General features: G+C 34.7%; 2 protein-coding genes across 2 annotated transcripts in view; one reads left to right on the top strand and one right to left on the bottom strand.

Annotated features, from left to right (window-relative positions):
- Window positions 1-127: 127 nt before the first annotated feature.
- Window positions 128-16,284, top strand: LOC128233017 (integrator complex subunit 2-like). The gene is made up of 24 exons (XM_052946869.1): window positions 128-480; window positions 2,194-2,332; window positions 2,605-2,707; window positions 3,009-3,122; window positions 3,394-3,524; window positions 3,667-3,849; window positions 4,885-5,054; window positions 5,364-5,489; window positions 6,520-6,591; window positions 7,677-7,791; window positions 8,097-8,165; window positions 8,585-8,719; window positions 8,869-9,048; window positions 9,533-9,629; window positions 9,810-9,936; window positions 10,173-10,306; window positions 10,550-10,751; window positions 10,972-11,100; window positions 11,345-11,567; window positions 11,894-12,001; window positions 12,979-13,086; window positions 13,840-13,945; window positions 14,378-14,545; window positions 16,035-16,284. The coding sequence occupies exons 1-24, from the start codon at window positions 194-196 to the stop codon at window positions 16,208-16,210; spliced, it is 3,402 nt and encodes a 1,133-aa protein (XP_052802829.1). The 5' UTR covers window positions 128-193; the 3' UTR covers window positions 16,211-16,284.
- Window positions 16,285-18,624: 2,340 nt separating this feature from the next.
- Window positions 18,625-23,144, bottom strand: part of LOC128231400 (uncharacterized) — a 50,398-nt gene continuing 45,878 nt past the window's right edge. The window contains exons 9-12 of the mRNA XM_052944184.1: window positions 22,942-23,110; window positions 22,377-22,489; window positions 22,127-22,211; window positions 18,625-21,291 (exon numbers count right to left, since the gene is read on the bottom strand). Coding sequence (XP_052800144.1) covers window positions 21,238-21,291; window positions 22,127-22,211; window positions 22,377-22,489; window positions 22,942-23,110 — 421 coding nt within the window. The 3' untranslated portion in view covers window positions 18,625-21,237. The remainder of the gene's footprint in view (window positions 21,292-22,126; window positions 22,212-22,376; window positions 22,490-22,941; window positions 23,111-23,144) is intronic.

The raw sequence follows: 23,144 nt of genomic DNA on the forward strand, positions 1-23,144 counted from the left end.
GAAGAAATAGATTCTTTAAAGAAAGTTAAAAAAAATATCCTCAAGTATTTTACCTGCTCAGAGTTTTAATATTTCTTACATTTAAATACATGTGTCTTATTTATTCTTGCTCAAATAAAGTTATGCGCTCACTTTTTCTGCAGAATTTCAAGATGGCGACGTCCATGGTCTGACAAACATCTAATGAACAAAAATGAAGAAAAAAGGTTTATCAGTTAAATCTGAAGTGTTTCAGGCAATGCAAAATGCTGACATTAAAGTTTTAGAAAGGTTTGATTCGTCAGAAATAAGGCCAGTGTTACCATGTTTAGTTAGGACTGCATTATGTGCAGCTGTTGACAAAAGTCATTTGTGGTCAGTAGGCAGGAAAGATGTGTTGAAGATTCTGGCAGGGATTGAAGATGTCAACAGTATTGTGGCTATACTTTCAATTGACTTCCATGCCTTAGAACAAGATGTTAAGAAAGAACAACAACTGAGGTACATTGTATATCCATGTATATGACTATCCTGTCAATGATGAAATTATGCGTCTGCTATTCAAAGAACTTTTAACTTATGGTTATGATTATCGTCAGTAGGAGCATACTATACTGGTTGAGTTTGTAAATCCGAACAGTTTTTACAGTTTTTTAATAATATCTCTGCCAGTTTTAGTTCTAGTAACTTCAAACTTGGCATTAATAATGTTTGGTTCAAACCTCAGCCTCTGCTGAAGTACACATTCACAAAATAGTTTGATTCATAAACGCAAAACGTTCATTTCAAGCACAGTAAATCACCATTCAATCTGTGAAATTGAATTTGTAAATCCCGATCCCTAAAAATTATATTTTATCTAAAAATAGATTTCTATTCCGTCATTTTCATTTCAAATCAAACACAAAATGGAAATGGGAATCAACTCGAACAGAATCTAATCTTAGAAAATTTGAGTTTTGTCCCTTGCTTTGAAAATCTAAGAACATTCCTTACCCATGATATTGATTGCAATTTAAAATCAGTGACGTCATTCCCCCGCGTGCTGCATATTTACATTTCACCTGATTTGGAGTTTGACAGGGATTTATAAGAAAAATACTCACCTAAACTTGACGAAAATTCGCATTCGTTGCGAAGGCAAGCGTCTGTATCGATCTAGATCATCGAATTATTGATCGAGGTAAACAAAAGCATGATTTAACAGGTGTTCGGTATTTATATACTGTTGGGATTTACAAACTCAACCAGTAACGTTAATCTGAAAACCTTGTAAAGATATAAAATTGCAATTTATAATGTATTTTTCTGGTGACATTACTGAAATATTAGACATAATTTATTATGTAGCCCTCTGACAAAAATAATGAGTGGCAGTGGCTGAGTGTAGCTACAATAATGAGCGATCAGGGATACTTTTTTATTATTTTGATATTTCTTATTAATCCCTGTTGAGCTACCATTTAACACTGGGCGAAAGAATATATAGTAATATTATGCATCGATGTTGAATAATAATGACAAAATTGTTCAATATATACCCGACAGTGATCTAAACTGAATTGAATTTGTCAATAGAGTCATTATTTTCACATAAATATATTCTTGGTCACGAAAACCATTTAATACATGTACACAACCTGTCAGATTTGTCCCAGATTTATAGATTAGGGATACTTGATAAACAATCGACACACGACAGTTTTTTACCTGAACATGTTTTTTTGGCATAATGACATAAATAAATACCGTATGTGTTTAGTAGTAGCCAACAATATTTTCATAGATATCTGAATTTATATCAGAGATAATTTCAAAATTGTGGCCACGAGGATTCTCTGCGCAAGGACCGTTAGCTACATTTTTCTGGGATGGTGGACGTCTCGAGTCTGCCTTAATAAAAAAAATCGTCAAAAGACTAGTTGACAGCCATTTACTACGGCTGAGTGGTAAACATAGGAGGATATCAAACTCTGGATCAGAAGGTCCTGGACATAGCTTTGTTAAAGATTTTTACACAGGAATGATAAAAAGTTCTTAACAACAAGTCCGTAGCAGCTTTTAGAATTATACATTATGTTTGTTACTATTAAAGCTCTTTAGGTCTTATTTTACTTGTCCATCATTGCGATATTAGATAAATCTTACCTTTTTTATACATCAGAAACTGTTGCTTTAGAGAGTGTCTTGCATTTCGCATTTTTTTTATTTCAGAATGAAAGTTGGCAGCTCATATTCTGATAGTGTACTAATATCCCAACTTCAAAATGGCCTAGCCCTTGAGTTCGAACATAGCGATCCTGCAAGAAGAATAAGGCTACTTTTAAGTGAACTCCTTTACATATTATCACAGGTGTGTTAACAATATATCAGTTTTAAATAATGTATAGTGCTTCTGTTTCTATGTTGTTAGTATAATACTAGGAGTATTGCATATATGGATACTTCAGACTCTGACTCTCACTTCAAAAAATTCAATGATATATATATCTCTGACTTCGATTTGTCAACGCTGACTGCAATTTTTCAACAATGATTATTTGATAATCATTTTAAGACCTAAGATTAAACTGATCTTAACTTGCAGTATTTTGTTTTCCTATTACCTGTTTTTCTCTTTCACAGGTGCGTGAGAACAAGACAGACTTCTCGCAGAAGCAGTGGGAGCTGTTTGACTGTGATGTTTACCTGGAGGAGGTGGCGGATGTCCTCTGTATCTCTTACTCAGGTATTTAGTTTATTTATGTACACTGCAAATTACATTTGTTACACTTATTCATACAGCGAAAAGTCTTTGTACTTTATTTTCTTTGCCGATTTATTTTACTTTCTTTTTATGAATCTAATTAGACAAGTAGACATGTAAATGTTTCATATCTTTAACGCTAAATTATATAAATGTGTAAGTAATGTTAAAAAATATGTGTTTAATGTTAGTTAAGTCTCATGAGCAAAGCTTTGTTGCAAATTATCTGTATTTGGTAAATGCAGATGAGTCAATGTTACTACATGAGTTTATGTATTTCTAGAGCTGCCAGGTCTGCTTCCCATGGGGGATGTTGCGGAGGCTCTCATGTACGTACCAAATGGACCCTGGCTGCTGTGTAGACTGGTGGCCAACTCTCCTGACAGCTTCAATCAAGGTAGGAGCAATACAGGTTTGGTCTAAATTGATTTTTTATGCATTTGAAGATCTAAATTCTGTAGGATCCTGAATTGAACTAGACTATGCATAAGCTAAATAATAGAATGGAACTTGAAAATGTTATACACTACATCTGACATAACACACTTTGGTTAGTCTAACAGTTCTAGTATTATACTATACAGGTTTTTGAATGAAACTCATTGCCTTTATCATCTTTGCACTAGTCTAAAATTAAAAAAAAATATCTATTTCCTCTGACATCCCAGTTTGTAAAAGTCTGGTTGCGAAGGGAGAGAAACAGGATGAAGAATCTGTGAGTGGGCGTCGCCGCATGGAACTCCTCCAAGCACTGTGTCAGATGAACCCTGCAGAAGCACTGCATGTCAGGACTCTCTGTGTAAGTTCTCATTTATAGCTTCATATGCAAATTGTTCTTTTTATGTACAAAAATTAACATGTACCATACTTTTTTTTAACACTGCATGTCCTTGTAAAAAAGGCATTAAATAGGCATTGTATAAAGTCTTGTCAATTTACAGGTTCAGAACTGTACCATGCCAGGGTTGACAGTGGCACTGACCCTGAACATAACGAATCAATCGGAATCAAGCTCAAGAGATTCATCAGCCAATGACCTTGTAGCATTCACCAGTGGTTTGTTGCTAGGCAACAACATTGAAGTGAAGAATTGGTTCTCACAATTCATTAAATGTGGCCAAAGGGTGAGTGAACATGGGATCTAGTTAAACAGTGCTTTTATCCATGGCAGCATATTGCATAAACCTTACCTTTGATAAGTTGTCCTCATGCTATCTATTGGCTAGTTTGATTGGTTATTACCCGGTAGTAATTATTGGATAAATATTGACCAACCTATAAACATTTTGTATAACTTAAACAAATGAACATCAACTGTCACCGAGAAATAAACATGTATAGACATATATATAATGAAGTAAATGTTTTTTTTAAACATATGATATGAAATCACTTTGTTACGTGTATGTCTGGCCCCTGAAACTGTTATTTCTTAGTTTCAACCCATTTTTCCACATATCAGCGTGTCATGATTCAAAATGATATATGTTTTAGTCATTTTGATAACAATCATTATTCAATATTCTACAGACAAGTAATTAAAAAAAGTACTTGAGTAACTACCCAAAAAATAAATATTGTACTAGATTGTTTTATGCATAAAGATAAATCTAAGATAATGTCAGATGACTTTTAATAATTTTCACTTTGATATTGTTAAAAATGCAAAATAAGTATAAATATGAATTAACCAAGCAAAAAAATTCAAATTTTTTTTTTTCCAAAATGTATCAGATTAAAATATTGAGACTGGACGAATAGATATTACAAATAAACACAGGACAAATCTCAACTCAACTCATTTTGCCATATACGGTTCAAACCCTTGTATGTTTTCATTCTTTTTAAAACCATATTTCTCATAGAAAGAGTTGATAAAAGCTTTGGTCAAAATTTCAAGGAAAACAAATTCTGGATGAGTAATCATTCAAAAAACAGAAGTACTCAATTTTTTATAGTTGTAGAATAGTTTTTTGTTTGTAATCTTGACCAAAGTTTTAATCCACATATTCTATGAGATAATGCACTTTTAAACAGTCCAAATATAAAGTCTCCGAACTGCTGGCAAGATTGGCATTTGTGCTTCAGCTCGAAATAATGTTGATGAAATGATACCAATTTGCTTATGTGTACAAAACTAAATAATGTTTTGTAAATAGCGAGGCCGGGAACCAACAATGTCGATGCTCCATGCCATGAGACAGCAGCTGATCAGACAGCTCTCCGAGATCATCCCAGGGCCAGGAACCAGTATGGACCCCACCCATGTTATTGAGGCCAGCTCCTTTGTTAGGCTTTACTGTGCACTGAAGGGAATTGCAACACTCAAGTAGGTTGTTTAATATCTCTAGGTTATTTGTTGTGTTACTCAAAGGATGCATTGGACTCCATAAGTCAAAATATATATTTTCATGATCAAATTTTATCTGACACATTTTAAGATGTAAACATTTTGCTCCTATAGATATTGCATTTGAATCTATGAAAAAAAGTGCTTTTCATTTCTATGAAAACTACTTATTTTGGCTGTCAATTATTACTTTCCATGCATATCAAATCATCCCTAATGTTGTGCAAAATATTGAAACTAACATAATACTGGCACAGAAGGAAACTAACATTCATTCCTGTCTATCAGATTTACGGATGAGGAGATGAAGTTATTGCTCAGCCTTGTGACCTCACGACCTCCAACCTGCCAGTCAGGTTCCAGACTTGTTTCCCTGTGCCTCTGTATGCTCATTGCCTGCCCTTACATCATAGGGTGAGTACATTCACGACCTTCAACCTGACAATCAGGTTCCAGGCTTGTCCCCTGTGTCTCTGTATGCTCATTGCCTGCCCTTACATCATAGGGTGAGTATGTTCACGACCTCCAACCTGCCAGTCCGGTTCCAGGCTTGTTTCCCTGTGCCTCTCTATGCTCATTGCCTGCCCTTACATCATAGGGGGAGTACGTTCAATTGAACCAAAGAAATACACAGTCCAATAAGCTGTGTGAAATACACAGTTTAAAACACACAGTGTATAATACACTATGTGAAAAACACAGTGAAAAATGTTGTGAATTTCACAATGAAATAAACATTGTGAAATATCCAGTGAAATATACAAAAAATATATCTATTTCGATGTAAATTATTCTCTAATTTATGTGATCAAACAAACCCTGATTCTGACTGTGAAATTTCAAAATGGCATAAAATATCAGTGGTCCCATTTTCTCGAAACATTTGTATAAATTGTAAATTTATTATTTGATTTTATTCAAATTACTAACTAAAATTTGATTATACAAATAAAAAAAGGATTTTCTTCAAAAGTCTCAAAACAATATAAAGGTTAGATATAACATTTGTATGTGAGAGTACCATAGAGTGCTATATAACAGCTCCTCTTAAGAAAAAAACCTGAATCAAAGTAAATGCATAGGTGTAGCTTGTATAGCACCTGATAGCCAACAGCTTAAGCAATGCACACCTGTTATGAGAGACTTAAGATTGTTTGAAAAATGTTGGCCGGCAGGGAATTGTATAAAACTGGTTAAGTCTTTGGTTAGGTTAAAGTTGGCCAAAATATTTGTTGATTGGTCAATATTTATCCAGAAATCAATATAAACCAATGAAATCATTTTACTGTTCAAACTAGCCTTAAGATAACCTGTGGACAACTTATCCAAGTTTTATACAAATTGGCTGCAGATGTTTAGGTCTAAATTGTTAACAGTTCGGTGAATTCATACATTTTGTGCTATCATGTTATTACAGTCTTAAACACTGTCTAATCTCCTACAGGAGTGTTGAGCAAGAAAGGCAGGTGGCAGACTGGATTCGATGGCTCATGGACTCGGAGAAAACATTTGGAAGGTGTGTTACTGTGAAATCATTAATGTTCGTGGGGCATTAATGTTCGTGGTTTTCGTGGGTTGAGTGATCCACGAATTCAAGATCCCACGAAATTTTGACCCTTATTCCCTTTTTCAATTGCCATGTTCTGTACATACTCTAGTTTATTCGTTACAGAGGCCGCAGTACACATCGTAAATATCCGTCTAACTGTATATCTTACTATCATTGTTTTGTTAATATATTATATCAGCCTTTAACAAATAATAAACCAAATCATTTTAATGTGTTTATATGAAACAAATGACAGAAGCACGTGCCTTAACATGTGCTGTTCATTCAAATCTCCAGGTGTACAAAATGTGAGTGTCGGTTCTCGATTTTATTTCTTTAATGAAATAATCGATTACATTAGAGGTTACTGAGCACCCAATGTGACAATGTACAAAACAAAGCATTCAATATACTTATTAAACAAAAACGTGTGAATAAATATTGAAATGAGATGATATTCAAAAGTAATTGAATTTGTAAACATCAGCTATCTTTCGTCTATCTGTATAAGGAACAGGGTACATCTTCTTTTATGACCTTAATTTCCAATTAAATCGATAATTGACATGGATATATGCACTAATTGGCATGTCGTACCACTTTAGCGAGTGTCATAAACTGAGTGACGTACACAACGGAAATCACGGGCCAGCGCGTGGAATGCAGTCGATCTAGGACGATCGCAATTTCGATTATTTTTTATTTCAAAAACGAAAAACCACGAATTCAAGTACCCACGAAATTGTAATTTTTCGGCAAACCACGAAATTTCATGCCAACGAATATAAATGATTTCACAGTATATTGTTGCAATAAATTGTGTCTAGGTTTTTACTACTTGTGAGGCTATTTTTGTTGCAAATGGGCAGAACTTAAAAAAGCATGGAGAATTTTGAGCAGTTACGTGGTGTAGAATTCAGAAGATAGAATGCTGTAAACTTCTTTATTCTTAACCAAATTCTTTATTCTTGTCATTGGTGCATGCTTTAGAGAAAGGTGATTGGGCTTAAATGCTTATGAACATTGTATATCAACACAATTGTATCTTGCAGGTCATCAGGGAAGAGTTCATCGTTTGGAGAGATGCTGTTTCTCATTGCCATACACTTCCATGGCAACCACATGCATGCAATATCTGAGCTAGTCTGCTCTACACTTGGAATGAAGGTTGGTACCAACACACATTTTACCATAAAAGATGCTGATACACATTTTTAGTTTGTGTGTGTGTGTTTTTTTAATTCATTCATTTATATTGAATGATGCAAAATCATTGCACAAATCTCGTTATTTTGAATGGTATGTGCACAAGTCTGCAAGCCCTAAATTTGTTATAACTTGCCTGGCTTGATCAAAATCTGACTTTTACAAAGAAGAACTTGTTACGATTTGTAAACCAAGTTTTAAAGTGAAATTTTAATTTGGTTTTAATTATGTTAAAATCTGTTTATTGTATTTACTGTTGTTTTCAGTGCCCAGTGAAAGCCAATGCTCTTGCAAGAATAAGACAGATTTTCACACAAGACATTTTCACAGAACAGGTATTGAGCACTTTCTTTGGTCAGTCTTTTATTGAATCCACTGTATTGAATATGCATAATGTATTTGTCATAATCTATACAGTAAAAGAAATCAATAGTGGAGTGTTGTGGCACCTGACTTATCTTAACCAGAAATGCCTGTCAGGTGTGCAAGACTTTTTTCTTTTAAATATATTTACAGTTTGAAGGTGAACATTTTGTGGTAAATAAAGAAAGAACATTTCAAATAAATGGGAGTTAAATATAACTTTAAAAGTTGTACTCAATGTGCAATTTAAAGATAAAAAGATCTTGTCATGTTCACAACTAAATAAGTATATGGAATGTTGTATTCAGGTGATTACTATCACGTCAGGGCTGGAAGGCTTCCTGCCCATAAAATTTATACACACTAAGCCATTCTTATATGTATTTTTTAGGTGATCACATCCCATGCTGTGACAGTACCTGTCACGTCCGAATTGAGTGCAGGAATGGATGGCTACCTGCCTATACACTGTATACACCAGCTGCTTAAGAGTAGGGCTTTCTCCAAGTACAAGGTCCCCATCAAGGTATGTAAATAAAGGTTCCCATCATGGTATTGAAGTATTGAGGTATTTAGTTTTGTAAATACTACTATTTTTCATATAACATAACATAACAGCAGTTACAAAACTATAAAAAAGATCTCTGAACTTTATGGAATGTGGTTCTTTTTCAGGAGTGGATCTACTCCCAGATCTTTGAGTGTTCGTACCCGCTCCATCCCCTTCTACCCCAACTGATCGAGGCATACGTAAACTCCATCCTGGTCAAGAGTAACAAGACCGACCACACCAATCAGCCCATATCTGCCACAGACATAGCCAGGCTGTTCTCTGAGAAACCTGTCTTTAATAAGGTACCTGTAGAGGATTAATGACTAAATAATATTTCTGTGTTCTATGTATACTACATATTCATAGAAAGGGTTTCTTCTTGTCTTCAAGGTATAATCTTAGCTTTTGTGTCCATGTTATCGACCTGCAACATTTTTAATCTTGGAAAGTTGAATAATGCTTAAACAGTTCAAGATATTCAGATAAAACATGGCACAGCAGTTGAAAAAAAGAAAGATAATATGCATTTGTTATTAAGCAAAAGGTTTAACTCTGGTCTTTGTAATTGTTGAGATATGGCGCTTGTTTGACTGAAAGTAACAGACATATGTTGTCATTTGGTTAACAGCTTTTTTGTTTAACTTTATCGTTTATACTTTTTATTATTTTCCTACAAATCTTTGATCAACTATTTATATGCATGTGTATTATGTCAGTGCATTACGATATCTTAGCATCTTATTTGTATGTATGATATCTAAACTAATTCTTCACTGCTCCACACAGACAAGAGGGAAGCCAGTGAACCTAGCACCCCACATGTGTATGCTGTATTATGTTTTGTTGTATGAGGACACACTGGACAGCCATAGGAAACAGCTAGGTAAGGATCACTTATCCTATGTAATTGTGGAAAAAAATGAGAGTTTGGTGATCTATTTGTACTTTGGATTGATCTCAAGCCTGGAAGCTTTCTAAGGGCCTCATCAGTAATGAGAACTGATTTCAACTGAGGATAATAGACACAACATAATTAAAACTAAATTGTTTCTGTTATATTCAGCCCTGTCGGGTCGGAGTGTAGAGTCGTACCCGGGCCATCTCATGTCTGAGATTCCCATCAACTATCTGATCCAGCAGTCACAGCGGGGACAGCACCTCTATGGCGGGCTCTTCTCCTCACTTCTCAAGTATGCCAGAACCAAGATGATTATACTGAAATATTCATATATATAAGTTCAGAAAAAAGAGCAAAAGTTGACTGAAAAAAAATGTTATTACTTTGCTTGAAAACAGAAACTACTGTGAATACAGAAAGACATTGATACCAAAAGAAAATATGAAAAAAAGAAGCATTGCAAAGTTAAACAGTCAGCATGTTTTTTTTTCTCATATTCTGCTATGCTCATGTTTAGTCTTATTTCAGACTTCTTGTGACCCAGTTCCCCCATCTGTGTATCGTGGAAGACTGGTTGGAGGAAACACTCACCCCTGGCAGCCAGACAACTCGCACAGCTGTCACCCGACCTAGGACTTGTACTGTCAAACGATTTAGAAAAGGTATGCTCAAAATACTCCGGTGACTTGTTTTCAAATTCTTCACATTATGAATATTATTTGTTAATTGTAAGTCAAAATCCATCAATAAATGTCAAGGAGATATTGCTGACAATTACTTACCTATTTTCACATCATATCTATTAACTGAAGGATTTAATAATAATGCATGCAATTTAAGCCGAGGCCAGTTGGCTGGAATAGTAGGTTATGTATATTAGTTTGATCGTACTACGCTTTTTTCAGCACTTGCAAAGTTAGAGGAGAACTCACTAGAGTTGATGGAGATTTTACAACAAGTCCTAAACCTGCCAGTGGAAGAGTTACATCCCTTTAGTGAGGAGATTGTGAGTTGCCTCCCTTTAGTGCTGACCCCTGAAGTTCCGAGAAAGGTGGTAGATCTGGTGAAGAAAGTCTGGTTCAAGATACACTCACTCATGCCCAGGAGGTATTAACATAATGATCTGTATTTTACGTGCTCCTTAGCTCTGTTTTTCTATGATAACTTTTCAACATACAGATATTACAAGTTAGCGGAATATTATTCTTAGTTAATTTAAATTTGAATTGGTATCATCATTATTTTATAAAACAAGCTTTAATGTGATTGATGTGGTGTTGAAAGATTTTTGATTAAAAAGTTTCATAGCCCTGTATTGGTTTTTCAGTGTCCGTTTGTCAACTGTGAATGCACTGAGACCCCAGCGGAAGTCTGGTTTCAAGTTCAGTTTATACTCGGAGACAGACATCACTGTGGACCCACTCATTGTACTCAGATGTGATGAAAGGGTGTTCAGGTTGGCATCATAGTACTTTTGTAGCAGTTATTCGAAGAACTAAACACTCCTTTTTTAACAAACAAATCCTTACATTATGCTGTGAACATAAAGAGAAAAGAAAGGGTTGGGAGGTTACTTTGCAAGGTTTATTGGCCAAGGAGGAGTTTCAAAATTAAAAAGAATAGAATGATACATATATTTAGTAATTATTATAGAATTAAATAATTGTAAAAACCCCATTTTTTTGTTTACAAATAATCAGGTGTGCTCCAATATTGGAAGTTGTGTTACGTATCCTGTCAGCGTACACGCTAGCATGTCGTGTGTACATGGAGAGCCACATTGCGAGCACGCCAGTGTTAGACGGAGCGGGGCAGGTGGACCAGGATAGACATGAACTGAAGGGGGCGCTGCTTTCTGCACAGGAGAGCGCCATCACACAGATACTCCTAGAGTGTTGTCTGCCTAATGAACAGGAAAAACAGGTAGGAAACATGATGCATTGCGTCTTCCTTTAAAAGATTTCTAATTTATGACCTGATGAGTGTAGGATGCTCATATGATATTGAAAATTACCTTAAATCAAAATTTAATGATATCTGATGACCTAAAAAGTTAAGAAGATAGTTCAAGTTGCAAAGAAAAAGGAGGAGAAAAAATGTAACAATTAAACTTATTGATTGTCATTGTTTATATTAGGATACATGTTTGTACAGCATTGAGTCATCATTATAACCTGCTGCTTTTAAAACAGAAAGATGGTTATTAGTTGTGTATCGTTTTAGCATGTTTTTTCCCTGCCTTTATTCAGAAAAGTGGGTTGTTGAGCAACTTGCAGGAAGTGAGGTCGGTCATCTGTACATACATACACCAGACATTCATCTCCGACCCGAACCTCGCCAAGCTCGTACACTTCCAGGTAAGAAACACGCGCTCGATTTAAATCTGTACATGCAAATACCAGACATTTAATTCCTACCCAAAGCATTGCTCAACATGTTTCTATTTTATCGTTTCACATTTACTATGAGTTTAAAATAGTGAAGTAATGATAAGTTTTCACTGGACTTGGTCATTAAAATAAATCAGTGATAGAGCTTACGTATTTTTTCCAAGACTAAACTATATTTAACAACAACAATACTTTTTCTACCATTTTGTAAGAGGTCATAGAGATATTGATTTAGATCTAGGGATTGAAAATCAGACAAAAACCATAATCGATTCTCAAAGGTGCCATATTGGAGAGTCCATTCGATGTCATATTTGAAAAAGGATTTATGTTAAAAAATATGGATATGTTGTTTGATAGTTATCAAAATGTATTATAAAATGAAATTCCGATCATTCACAAGGAATATTCCAGTGGGCATGAATAACATAAAATTTGGCGACAGAAAGCTCATGTTATGGTTTTTCAAAATGCCATTCTGATTTTTTTATTGTCAGCAATAAATTGTTGTCAATTGTTGAAATTCATAATCAATTATCTCCCAACTAAGGAGCAAATGATCAATTATCTCCCAACTAAGGAGCAAATGATCAATTATCTCCCAACTACGGAGCAAATGATCAATTTTTGACAATACTCGATCATTGTACAATCACTGCTGTAACCATTGTTGATAGATAATGCAATAACCCGATATAGCATGGCCTTATTTGCTATTTACATTTCCATGCAAAAATAAATGTTAAGCCTGTATATGACATTATGCACTCTCAGAAATGTTTTATACAACGGATATCTGCTCTTTGCATATCCTTGTATCGCCACTAGTGCGCTACTCTGGATCATATAATGGTGTGTTTTCTGATCTAGTGGGTCTGGTCAGAAGCAGTCATATCAAAATAGTTCAAGATCATAAATCTGCTTCATATTAAATGTTCTTGCAGGGTTACCCTAGTGAGCTGTTGCCAGTGACGTGTCGGGGGATCCCCTCCATGCACATCTGCCTCGACTATATTCCCGAGATGCTCAGTCAACCACAGATGGACAAGCAGGTATAGATACTCAAAATAGCGCTTTGAACAAATGTTTTATTACCTTTAAAAGAAGTCCATTATTACAATTGCTGATTAATGTGACACTCTTATTCAAAATCAATACATACACATGTATAACAAACATAAATTTTGACTGATAAACCCTTTAAACTACTTACTAAATAATGCACTTATGGAAAATATTAATTACTGATAGCAAGATTGTAACCGTGTAGCAGAAGGCGCAAAAAAATATTAAATGATTGGTGAGTGCTAAAAGATTTTGTGGTCTAAAATAGTCTCATAAGGTAGAAATACCATGTTTTATGCTCATTTCTTTCAAATTAAACTCAGTAACACACATGAGAACCATTGCTTTCGAAATTTATTCATCTTTTTTGGAATATTAAAACAATATTTTTAATTGTGTAAAATCTTATCTTGGAGTAAGAGTGCATCTTTAATGATTCCGAGATGCTAGTCAACTTCAGGTCCCAATTCTCTAAAAATCTAAAGCCTAACTGCCTTAAGTATCTTATTTCATTTAGCCAGTTTAACTTTCAACTTGATTTTTCCAAAATAAAAATTTGTTTATCATGATTATCTTTGATATTCTTTTCATAAAACATTGCAAAATTCTTTAAAATAAAAATATAACAAACCAAAACAAAAACAGTGAGCCTAGCTTGAGCAAATATTTTTGTGGAATTGATGTGGTCTGTAAACTGTTTGAAGATGGCTTTAATTCTCCTATTCCCCGCCGGGTTTCAGATGTTTGCCATCAAGCTGACGTCGCACCTCTGCTGCCAGTACGCTCTCCCAAAGTCACTCAGCATGGCCAAGCTCTGTATCAATGTCATGTTCGCTATGATCGGAGGTGACAAAATTGTGCATTTTGAATATTCTACCATACACAGTGTCTTTTTTACACCATATTGTCAGTAAGCTCCCTCCCAAAGCCCCCAGGATGGCCAAGCTCTTCATCAATGTCTTTTTGGCTCTCATTGAATCAATTTTCTGGACTTTTCTTTCATTTGTATGTTTATTTTGTCCTTAAATGTAAGTTTCTGGAAATCATAACAAAAAATTGTCCCTGTTATGTTTAATATATTTGCATTTGCCAAATGTAAATTATGATATTCAACATTTATATTTGAGTTCACCCATCTGTTTGCTTAGAAAAATGAATGTTTTAATCTAAACTAAAAGTAGCATTTGAAAAATAAATGTCTTCAAATGTGAAAAGAACAGACAGTAGCTTGTACTGTTTTACATCCAATTTAAAATATAAATGTTCTCTCCATTGTAGTGTTGGAAGCGGGCAATCGTATGGAGTTTTTCTCCGAGACTCTGCCGTGCATGGTGCGAGTGTGTGGAGCGTTCCCGCCACTTTGTGAGGATGTAACCAGTCTGCTTATACAGTCAGGCCGTGTCTGCCTCTCTCATCTCACCGCCTCCAGCAACACACCGGAGAATGGTAGATATAGATTAGTTTTAACATAAAGATCATAAAAAATGACAAAATTTCTTTTAGTGTTTTAGAAAAAGAAGTTAAGCTATTTCCATCACTTTTCTTGTCTTTATCAATTTTTGTTTAGGTTTGCATATAACATAACAGAGTTCCCACTCACATAAAATATTACGTAAATCACGCAAAAAAATAAAAATCACACATACATTTTTCACCCAGTACGAGATTGGGTGCATCCGGAAATCATGAGGGCTTATATATTAATATTAATATCGTTGGAATCCCACACCGCGTTCTAAAAATAGGCATGACAAATACTATCCAGTCTTATCGATTGGCTAAACCGCAGATTCTGCTCAGGGAAGTCATTACAATGTAGACGGGTTATAACTTTTTACGCCTGGCAAAATGAATGATAAGCAGCAAAACATTGTAACCAATCTACACACTGGAATTCCATCTGCATCCAAAATGTTGATGCAATCGAAGCTGACAGCGTTTGGTTTTAGAGAAAACAAATCCAAATCATCTAGTAATCTGAACAATGAACCTGTGCAAACTTCAGGCGATGAAACAACGAGTGCAAAAATTAAGAAAAAGTATCCAAAAAGTGAAAATGGTGTGCAAAGTTTGAACAGGATTCTTGTCTTCTTTGGGAATATGTTAAATGCTCCTGAGACAAGAGGCAACCACCTTCAGTTCAAGTTTCTACTGAATACAAACAGAGAACTCAGTCTACAGGAAATGTGCATGCTCCTTGTTTCATCACATAGTAAAACATATCCCAACTTTACGAAAATGGCATCAATACTGATGACAGTACCCTTACATCTGTACATTGTGAAAGGGGATTTTCATCCCAGAATAGCCACATAAGCAAGTTCACAAGCAGGCATCTGGTCAAAAATGTTGAAAACAGGATGACAATTGACTATTTCATGAAACAACATGGGACAGATGTGGATGAAGTCATCCAAAGGGCAGTCTGTAATGTATCCTGTAGACAATAGACTTTGATTGACAGAGATTGAAATAGTCGTGAAGTTGTAACTTCAATACAAAACTAACAATTTGTTATCATGTCACTTTTCAATAAAAAAATAAAATATTTATTTAATACCTTCAAAAATTAGACCCAGGCCTCAGGGGGTAAGTTTACCCTTGAAAACAATAGTAAGTGGGAACTCTGATATAAGTAATCATCAAATGGAAACAGAAATCAATCAGATAATTATAAGAAGTGTTTTTCTTAAAGGATCAGTACATAATATTTAAAAAAAACTGTACTTATGATTATGTCTCATATGTATGGAGCGTGACCTGAGGTTACCCTGGCAACTGGCTACACCCTGTTCCTGAACATCTCAGTCCCACATACAATATCAATATTAGCATTGCCCTTGATACTCTTTCTTGCTTACCATAAATTTTGATGTTATTAATGCTACTTTAATACAAGCCATCAAATTAACGTCCTCATTTAAATGCTTTTCAGACTTCACCTTGGATAAATGTGGCACCGACACCCGGCCTGAAGATCTCACACCACCGAGAAAACGGTTGAAAACCAACCATGATCTCTCCTCATCTTACCATAACCTCTACAATATCATCCAGGCAACTTTCAATACTATTGTTTCCAAGTCTGTAGTGACTAAAGATGTGTATTGATTGATTATTGACTATATTATGGTGCATTTCTGTATTATGAATCATGTTTTCGAAAAATATACTGAAGCTATGAATTGTTTTGTCTGCTTTTTACCAAGTACATGTATCTGAGTAATTTTATTCCTCATTATCATTTAGGCGAGAAGGAAATTAATAAATACCTTAGGGTATGACTAGTTGTCATTTCAATATAAATAACATTTTATTACTTCAGAATAAAGTCACAGGTTTGCAAGGCATGCTAGAGATATTGGTTTTAAAACCAATTTAAAAAAAGGACTCTTGTTGCTATTTTTATGCCCCCAAAGGTTGTCATATAGTATTCAAACTGAAGAATGACTGAAGAACCCATGTACCAAGAAACCTCAAACTTGGGTCAGAAGTTCAAAGGTCAAGGTTGCAGTGACCTTGAGCTAAAAAGTGGTTTCAGATCAATAACTAAAGAAAACTTTGGCTGAAGAACCTCAAACTTGGTAGTCAGTTTGGTTATGACCAGCAAATGTCCCCTATAAATTGAATACAGAGGTCAAGGTTGCAGTGATATCTTTAACCATTTCTATAAAGTCACAAAATTGTCATGCTCCATTGGAAGATGTGTTGGCATGTGAATGTTTAACAGAGATACAGATCTCGGCCATGATATTTTACCTCATGATGGGAATTCCATCAAACTTCATAAATTTGTAGAGCACTTTTGTTGGGTTTGTTGCCAAGATAACCTTTTATTAAAGATTTATGTAATATACTAATGGTTATTCATTTGGCAATCTATGACATTTGTTGTTACAAATGAACTTAGCATGCCACGAACATTGTATGATTGCAACTTAAAAACAGCCTTATACTGTCAAATGAATTTCAAATTAAGGGTATCATGTCAAGGCTGTTAAATGACATCCCAAATCAAGGAAACCAACAACAGGCATTTTCTTTGACGTATCGCATGAAACCAACTACTAAAGAGCGGCGACAAAAGAAACTCTTGAGTTCCAAAACTTTCTTTTCGAAGCGGCTATTGGGACAGTAAAAATGGCAGTTTAGTGCAGAGTGGCAATCCAGTCATGATCTTTTTAACTGACAAACACGTTTTGCTATTCTGCATACAGTTGTAAAAGGAAGTCTATGTCTAAATCAGAGTTCCACTACATCAGTCAAATTTCAATGAATTTCTTTTAATCAACCAATGCCCCCAGTTAATTTAGACAAATTTATTATCATGCACTGTTATTTTTTTCCACTGGTCAAGGGTTGATCCAAATACCTCTGATTATTCTTTATCTACATGTGACATAATTATCAAGGTCAGAATACCAGTTGTACTGAAAACAGGTCATGTGACCGATTTGTAAATCAAGATGATGATATAACCTCCTAATGTTGCCCACGATGAAATTGAAGTGCAACAAGCGATGACAGTCCAAGGTTAAATAAGCAGGGTAATCAAATGACATCAAGACTGTAAATGAAAATTAAATATGTTCCATCTAGTTTGCACCCTTTTAAATACTAAAAAGGTATATCATTGTAAAATTGAGCACATAATTCTTTATAAAAAAAAATAATCCACGGCTCCTTTTCTTTTTGACAGAACAAAGCTCTCATTCTGACTGCCAGTTTCTTTGACTGACCGAGCTTAAACAGTGCTTCATGTATAACTTGCATGAAATGTATCTTATATTGACGTCTGACTCAAATATGGCATAGATGACGTATTCAGTCAATTGATCCTGTTAAGTGGTACTAAGATCATGCAGGCTAATGATAATTGTGCATTATCTCGCATCTTTAGCCAACTTATAAAAAGGACAGGGTGCTGCAAAATAGGGGACAGGGTTCTACAGGAGAAAAGGGCATATTGTATCACATTATGAATTTGACAGAAAATAAAAGGAATTGTGTTGAAGTAATATTAGGTTTCAGCTCCAAATATTTCATAATTTGTCTGTATTAATAATAATATTATAAAGTTTTTATCAAAATAAATTAAATATTTGACATTCTAAAGCATTGAATTCAATGAATGCAGAAGGGTGCACATGCTGGTCTCCATGGTGAGGGAAGAAGCTTGCTACCAAAATGGACAGAGTGTAGCACCCTTCTAGAACTATTTGGCTAAAACCCTACATTATCATTGTGAATGCGACACGTCGTCTTGGTATGTGGAACACATGTGGCAAGTTATTTTAAAATCTGTCCATACAAGGGAAAGTTACAGCCCAGACACGACAACCTCTGCTATATGTCCTTATATGCAGCACTCCATTGTGAATAAACACTAAGTGTGACCTTGACCTTAGAGGTAGGAACACGGGTCTTGCACGCGACAGGTCGTCTTGGTATGTGGAACACATGTGGCAAGTTATGCTGTGAGCTGTAAAAAGCCCTCCTGATTTTCAAACTAAAAACGCAATTGACAAGTTTAATACGTACAATTTATTTGCTGCCTTGTCCATATTGCAACCAGTCATAACAGGGACATGTATAGGATAATGAAATGATGATGATAATGACTCGTGACTATGAATAGAACATACAGTTATCATTTATTTGTTTCGAAATCATACTGATAAAATTAGATCTAAATTTATCGTCATGAATTAAATTATATCATCAAAGTGAAGAGAACATTTTTGGAAAACTAATTACAATGAACATTTTAAAAACAAAAAGCAAATATTCTGAATGGTATTTGTCTACAATTTAGTCATAGTTTTAGTATTAAGGACACAACAATATTTGACTAACATACATAAATGGTGTCATCAATAAAACATACAAGTAGCTGCCATTTCATTGAAATATACATCTAACTAGACTAACAGTAAAACAAGTCACGCTTCATGAATGGACCTACTACAGATCACTTGTTGTTCAAGTTTCGTGTTGCATTTATCAATCACTGAATCTATTCTTTTGTCAATTCACATTAAAAGGACTCATTCACACATAAACATGTTGGAAACTCCTTTTGTACTTGTTCAAAATCAGTTCTAGTACTTGATTCAATTAAACACCAAAACAGCAGGTTCAAGATACTTGTTTGAAGATAATTTGGTAATTCCAAGCTTAAGGTAAAGCTTATCTTTCATGTTTTTTAAATAAATGTTAACAATAGAGAGAACCCTTATTTAAAGTTGATGTTTCATCTTTGTTACCAGCATTCTGTTCTCATTTCTTTTCTTTTTTTGATGGCTGACTATAAAACATTAACAAGTACCTTTAAAGCTTGACACATAAAACGAGAATTTTGGTGGTTTACTGAAAACAAACAATTCTGTTTTCAGGAAAGGGTTTTGGGATTCATTGTTCTATTAGCAGTAAGTTCATTCATAAAACCTGCTTGGGCTATACAAATACAACCAACAATACTCAAATGAACACTAACATGACTAAGTACACAACAAAACAATATATTTTGATGGACTGGCAAGTTCACTTGATTTTATTCCATGTCACACAGTAGCATATTTTTAAAAAAATATCAGCACCGATCAATTTCCCAGATGGTAGACATTAATAATGGTAGGTTTATCCAGTATCATTACATAGACCATGCTGGAAATAAACTAAAGGAATAAAGTTACTGTGAAGTCCAAAACATACTGGCAGTCCAAAACATACTGGCTGTCGAAACATACTGTTACTGAAAAAGCTTCAGTTACGATTGTTTAATTGAATTTTATTCTGAAAATTGAAAAAGGTTTAGTAAGAAGACCCTTCAAGTGTGCATTGATATGTTACAAAAATTGAGTAGTGCACTCAAAATCATGAACTTTATTCAGGCCATTTTAGAAAGATTTAGAAAGTATTCTTTTCTGCTAGTATTTTTCATCATTTTGGTAGGGATACATTACTAAGGCACATTTCACCGGAAACACTAACACATTACATGACTATAAGCCCCATGTAATATTATAAATTACATGTTATAACATTGTTCGTTCTTTGGTCCCAAATAATATTCACACAAACAAAATCAATCAAAATGCTCATTTTGAAGATGTTGATTACAATAAAGATTTTTTGCATCATTTTTTTCGAAGAAATTTTATAAAGTCATTTAAGTCAGAAATACTTTAACATCATGATTTTTCATCAAGCCCATGAAATAAACACAATATGAGATAAAGTGCCTTATTGATGCAGAGACATATTCTAAAATGCAATCAACCGGATTAAAAATGAACACATAATTTAATGAGACATGATCAAATTAAATATGAAGAAAGATATTGAGTAATGAGTTGGATGATCTTTTTATGAAACATAATGGCATTTTCATCTTTCAAAAAATGAAAGGAAAAACAAAACGATTGACAACCATTTTCTACCAAAGCTCCCTTGTTCTACATTTTCATTATTCATTTGCAACATAACTGTTGGGGGTCATCCTATCAATGACTGGACATCAAAATATCGGAAGATATAATTATGTTCTGTTAATTATTTAGTGAGGGTCACAATTTAGATTGAAAGTTTTACTTACTTTCACATATCATTATACAGTTTGCTTAAACTAACCAATAGTCGTTATTTTCGAAAAAGATTCCAACTCGTATAGATTGATTTGACAAAAGTGATCATATGATACATGGCTCAATAAGATAACCCCCTTTTTCTAGGCAGCATTAACTAAAACTAAACTACCAGATACCTTGTTTGAACAACATTCATTGTAAATCTACCTGCACCAAAAAACATGAGCATTGATAATACCATATAATTGAAAAGTCATTGAGAAACTATAATACTTTCACCAAAAATATGATTGAATCAACTAAAAATATCATAAAAGACAAATGAGTTTCTAAGAATGACTATTTAACATTCACTCCAAGCATCACATAAACTTTGTCCCAAGTTTGTTCATGCATGCTTTTCTAACATGAAGTGGAGAAAACACCCAGAACATTTCTGAGACAACCACTAGCACTATCTTGGTTCGTTGTGGTATTTTAGGCAAATTTGGTACAATAAAGTCTGTGGTCCTTCATGGAAATGGTTGACGACAGTCTTGGTTACCATGGTTACAAGTCCTGTTCTGCAACACTCTGCTTCAGGTAGTCTGAGTACAGGGTTTGCTGAAAAAGACATTTTATCAAAGTTAAAATGGAGATTCCATATATGTAATTCTCAATTCAACATACATTTTATACACTAGATATTTGTCAGGGCTATTCCATTTAAACATATAACCCCCGGGGGGAAGGCACTACAAATATACCAGCCCCCTACAAAAGCAAATTTACCCTTTTGGGGTCCAAATTAGCGGAAAAAGACACCCACCCATATACTATTTAAATAATTGCCTTCCCCCGTGGGTTATATGTTTTACTGGAATAACCCTCAGCAAAATAAGCAATGCTGAGTCTGCCAATGTCACAATCATAGACCGTTTTTATGAAAGATTTTACCAAGCTGTTGCATAGCCAATTGACAGCCCTGACAAGCTAAAATACAAGAGATTTTGATCGATGACCCTTGTATGTGATCTTGACCTACAGACATTGGTCTTGCACAAGTCACATCGCCTTCGTATGGTTAATTTTTGACGAGTAATTTTAAAATCCTGAAATGCATACCCTAGTTTCATCCAAGAAAAGTTAAAATACAAGTGATTTTGACCAATGACCCCTAAGTGTGACCTTGACCTTTGACAGACACAGTTCTTGCTGGCAACATGTAATCTTGCCATGGTGAACATTTGTACCAAGTAATTGAAACTTTAAAAACCCTCAATGCAAAGCCAAGTTACAGCGTGGACAAGTGCAAATCAGACAGACAGAAACATGCACAAACACCAAACTGCCATTGTGACAACCTCACTGAGTTCACCACAAGCAGGATCGACAAAAAATCATGAATATAAAACTGAACTGAAGTATTTGCTTGGGGTTTTAGAAAATCTTGTCTTACCTTTTTAGTTTTTACAACACTTTGCACATAATCTTTCATTTCCAGCAAGGAACGCCGCTGCTTGCGAGACATGGTGGGCTTTGTCCTGAAAACATACAAGACTTGATGATGTCTTTTCTGCATATAAGAAATGGGTTCACCTAAAGGCATCATTTTGAAATAATAAATTTGACAAAGTTGTAAAATATTCGTAATAACAAATGTTCTTGCATGCAAATCCACCATCTAAATAACATTGTAATATGCGTACCTAGAGACAAACTTAGCTATTAGAAGCATGAAGAGAGCAAGGCCGAGGATGGCTGCCAGCACGTACATCGTGTAGTCTTTAGGTATGGAGTTCCATGCTTTCGACAGCGGACCCTGGGATAACAATGAGTTTTACAGATGCAGACAACCAATGTTAGGACACTTGATGTACATTTATCTATTCATATATTCAATAACAAAGTGATCCTAATCAAACATACAGGGTCATGTGACAAACACTTGAAATATGATATTATGTGGATGCTTAATTGCCTTAAACAATATATATTGAAAAGATAAATATATAAATATCATATTGTCATTTGAATTAATATTAAACATGCATATCAAAGCCCTAATAAGCAATTTCTTCTACACAGCAGTTTAAGCTGGACTGTGCTGGAGTTGATAGTTTACAACATCACATCCGATTCTCATTCTTTTCTTGAGTTAAGTCACAAAAAAGACACGGTCTAGGAATTAAACCAGAGACCTCTTTCCTAAGAATTAGTACTTTTACTGCTATATCTCATCACCCATAGATATTCTAATAATCACTAACATACCAGGTAGATAGTAAGTGTGTCCACAAGGTCCTGGCCGAGGATGGTCTTGAGTGCCTTATGTTGAGTGCTGATGAGAAAGGTGGTCAACAGCACGAACGGAAGCAACATCCCCAGGAAGCCGTATGTCGCCCCACGTACACGAGATTTTAAATTTTGAGATGATGTCACTCTGAAATGAAAAAAAGATAGATTTAAGGGCTCTG

This window comes from Mya arenaria, chromosome 4, assembly GCF_026914265.1.
Source record: "Mya arenaria isolate MELC-2E11 chromosome 4, ASM2691426v1".
NCBI lineage: Eukaryota > Metazoa > Mollusca > Bivalvia > Myida > Myidae > Mya > Mya arenaria.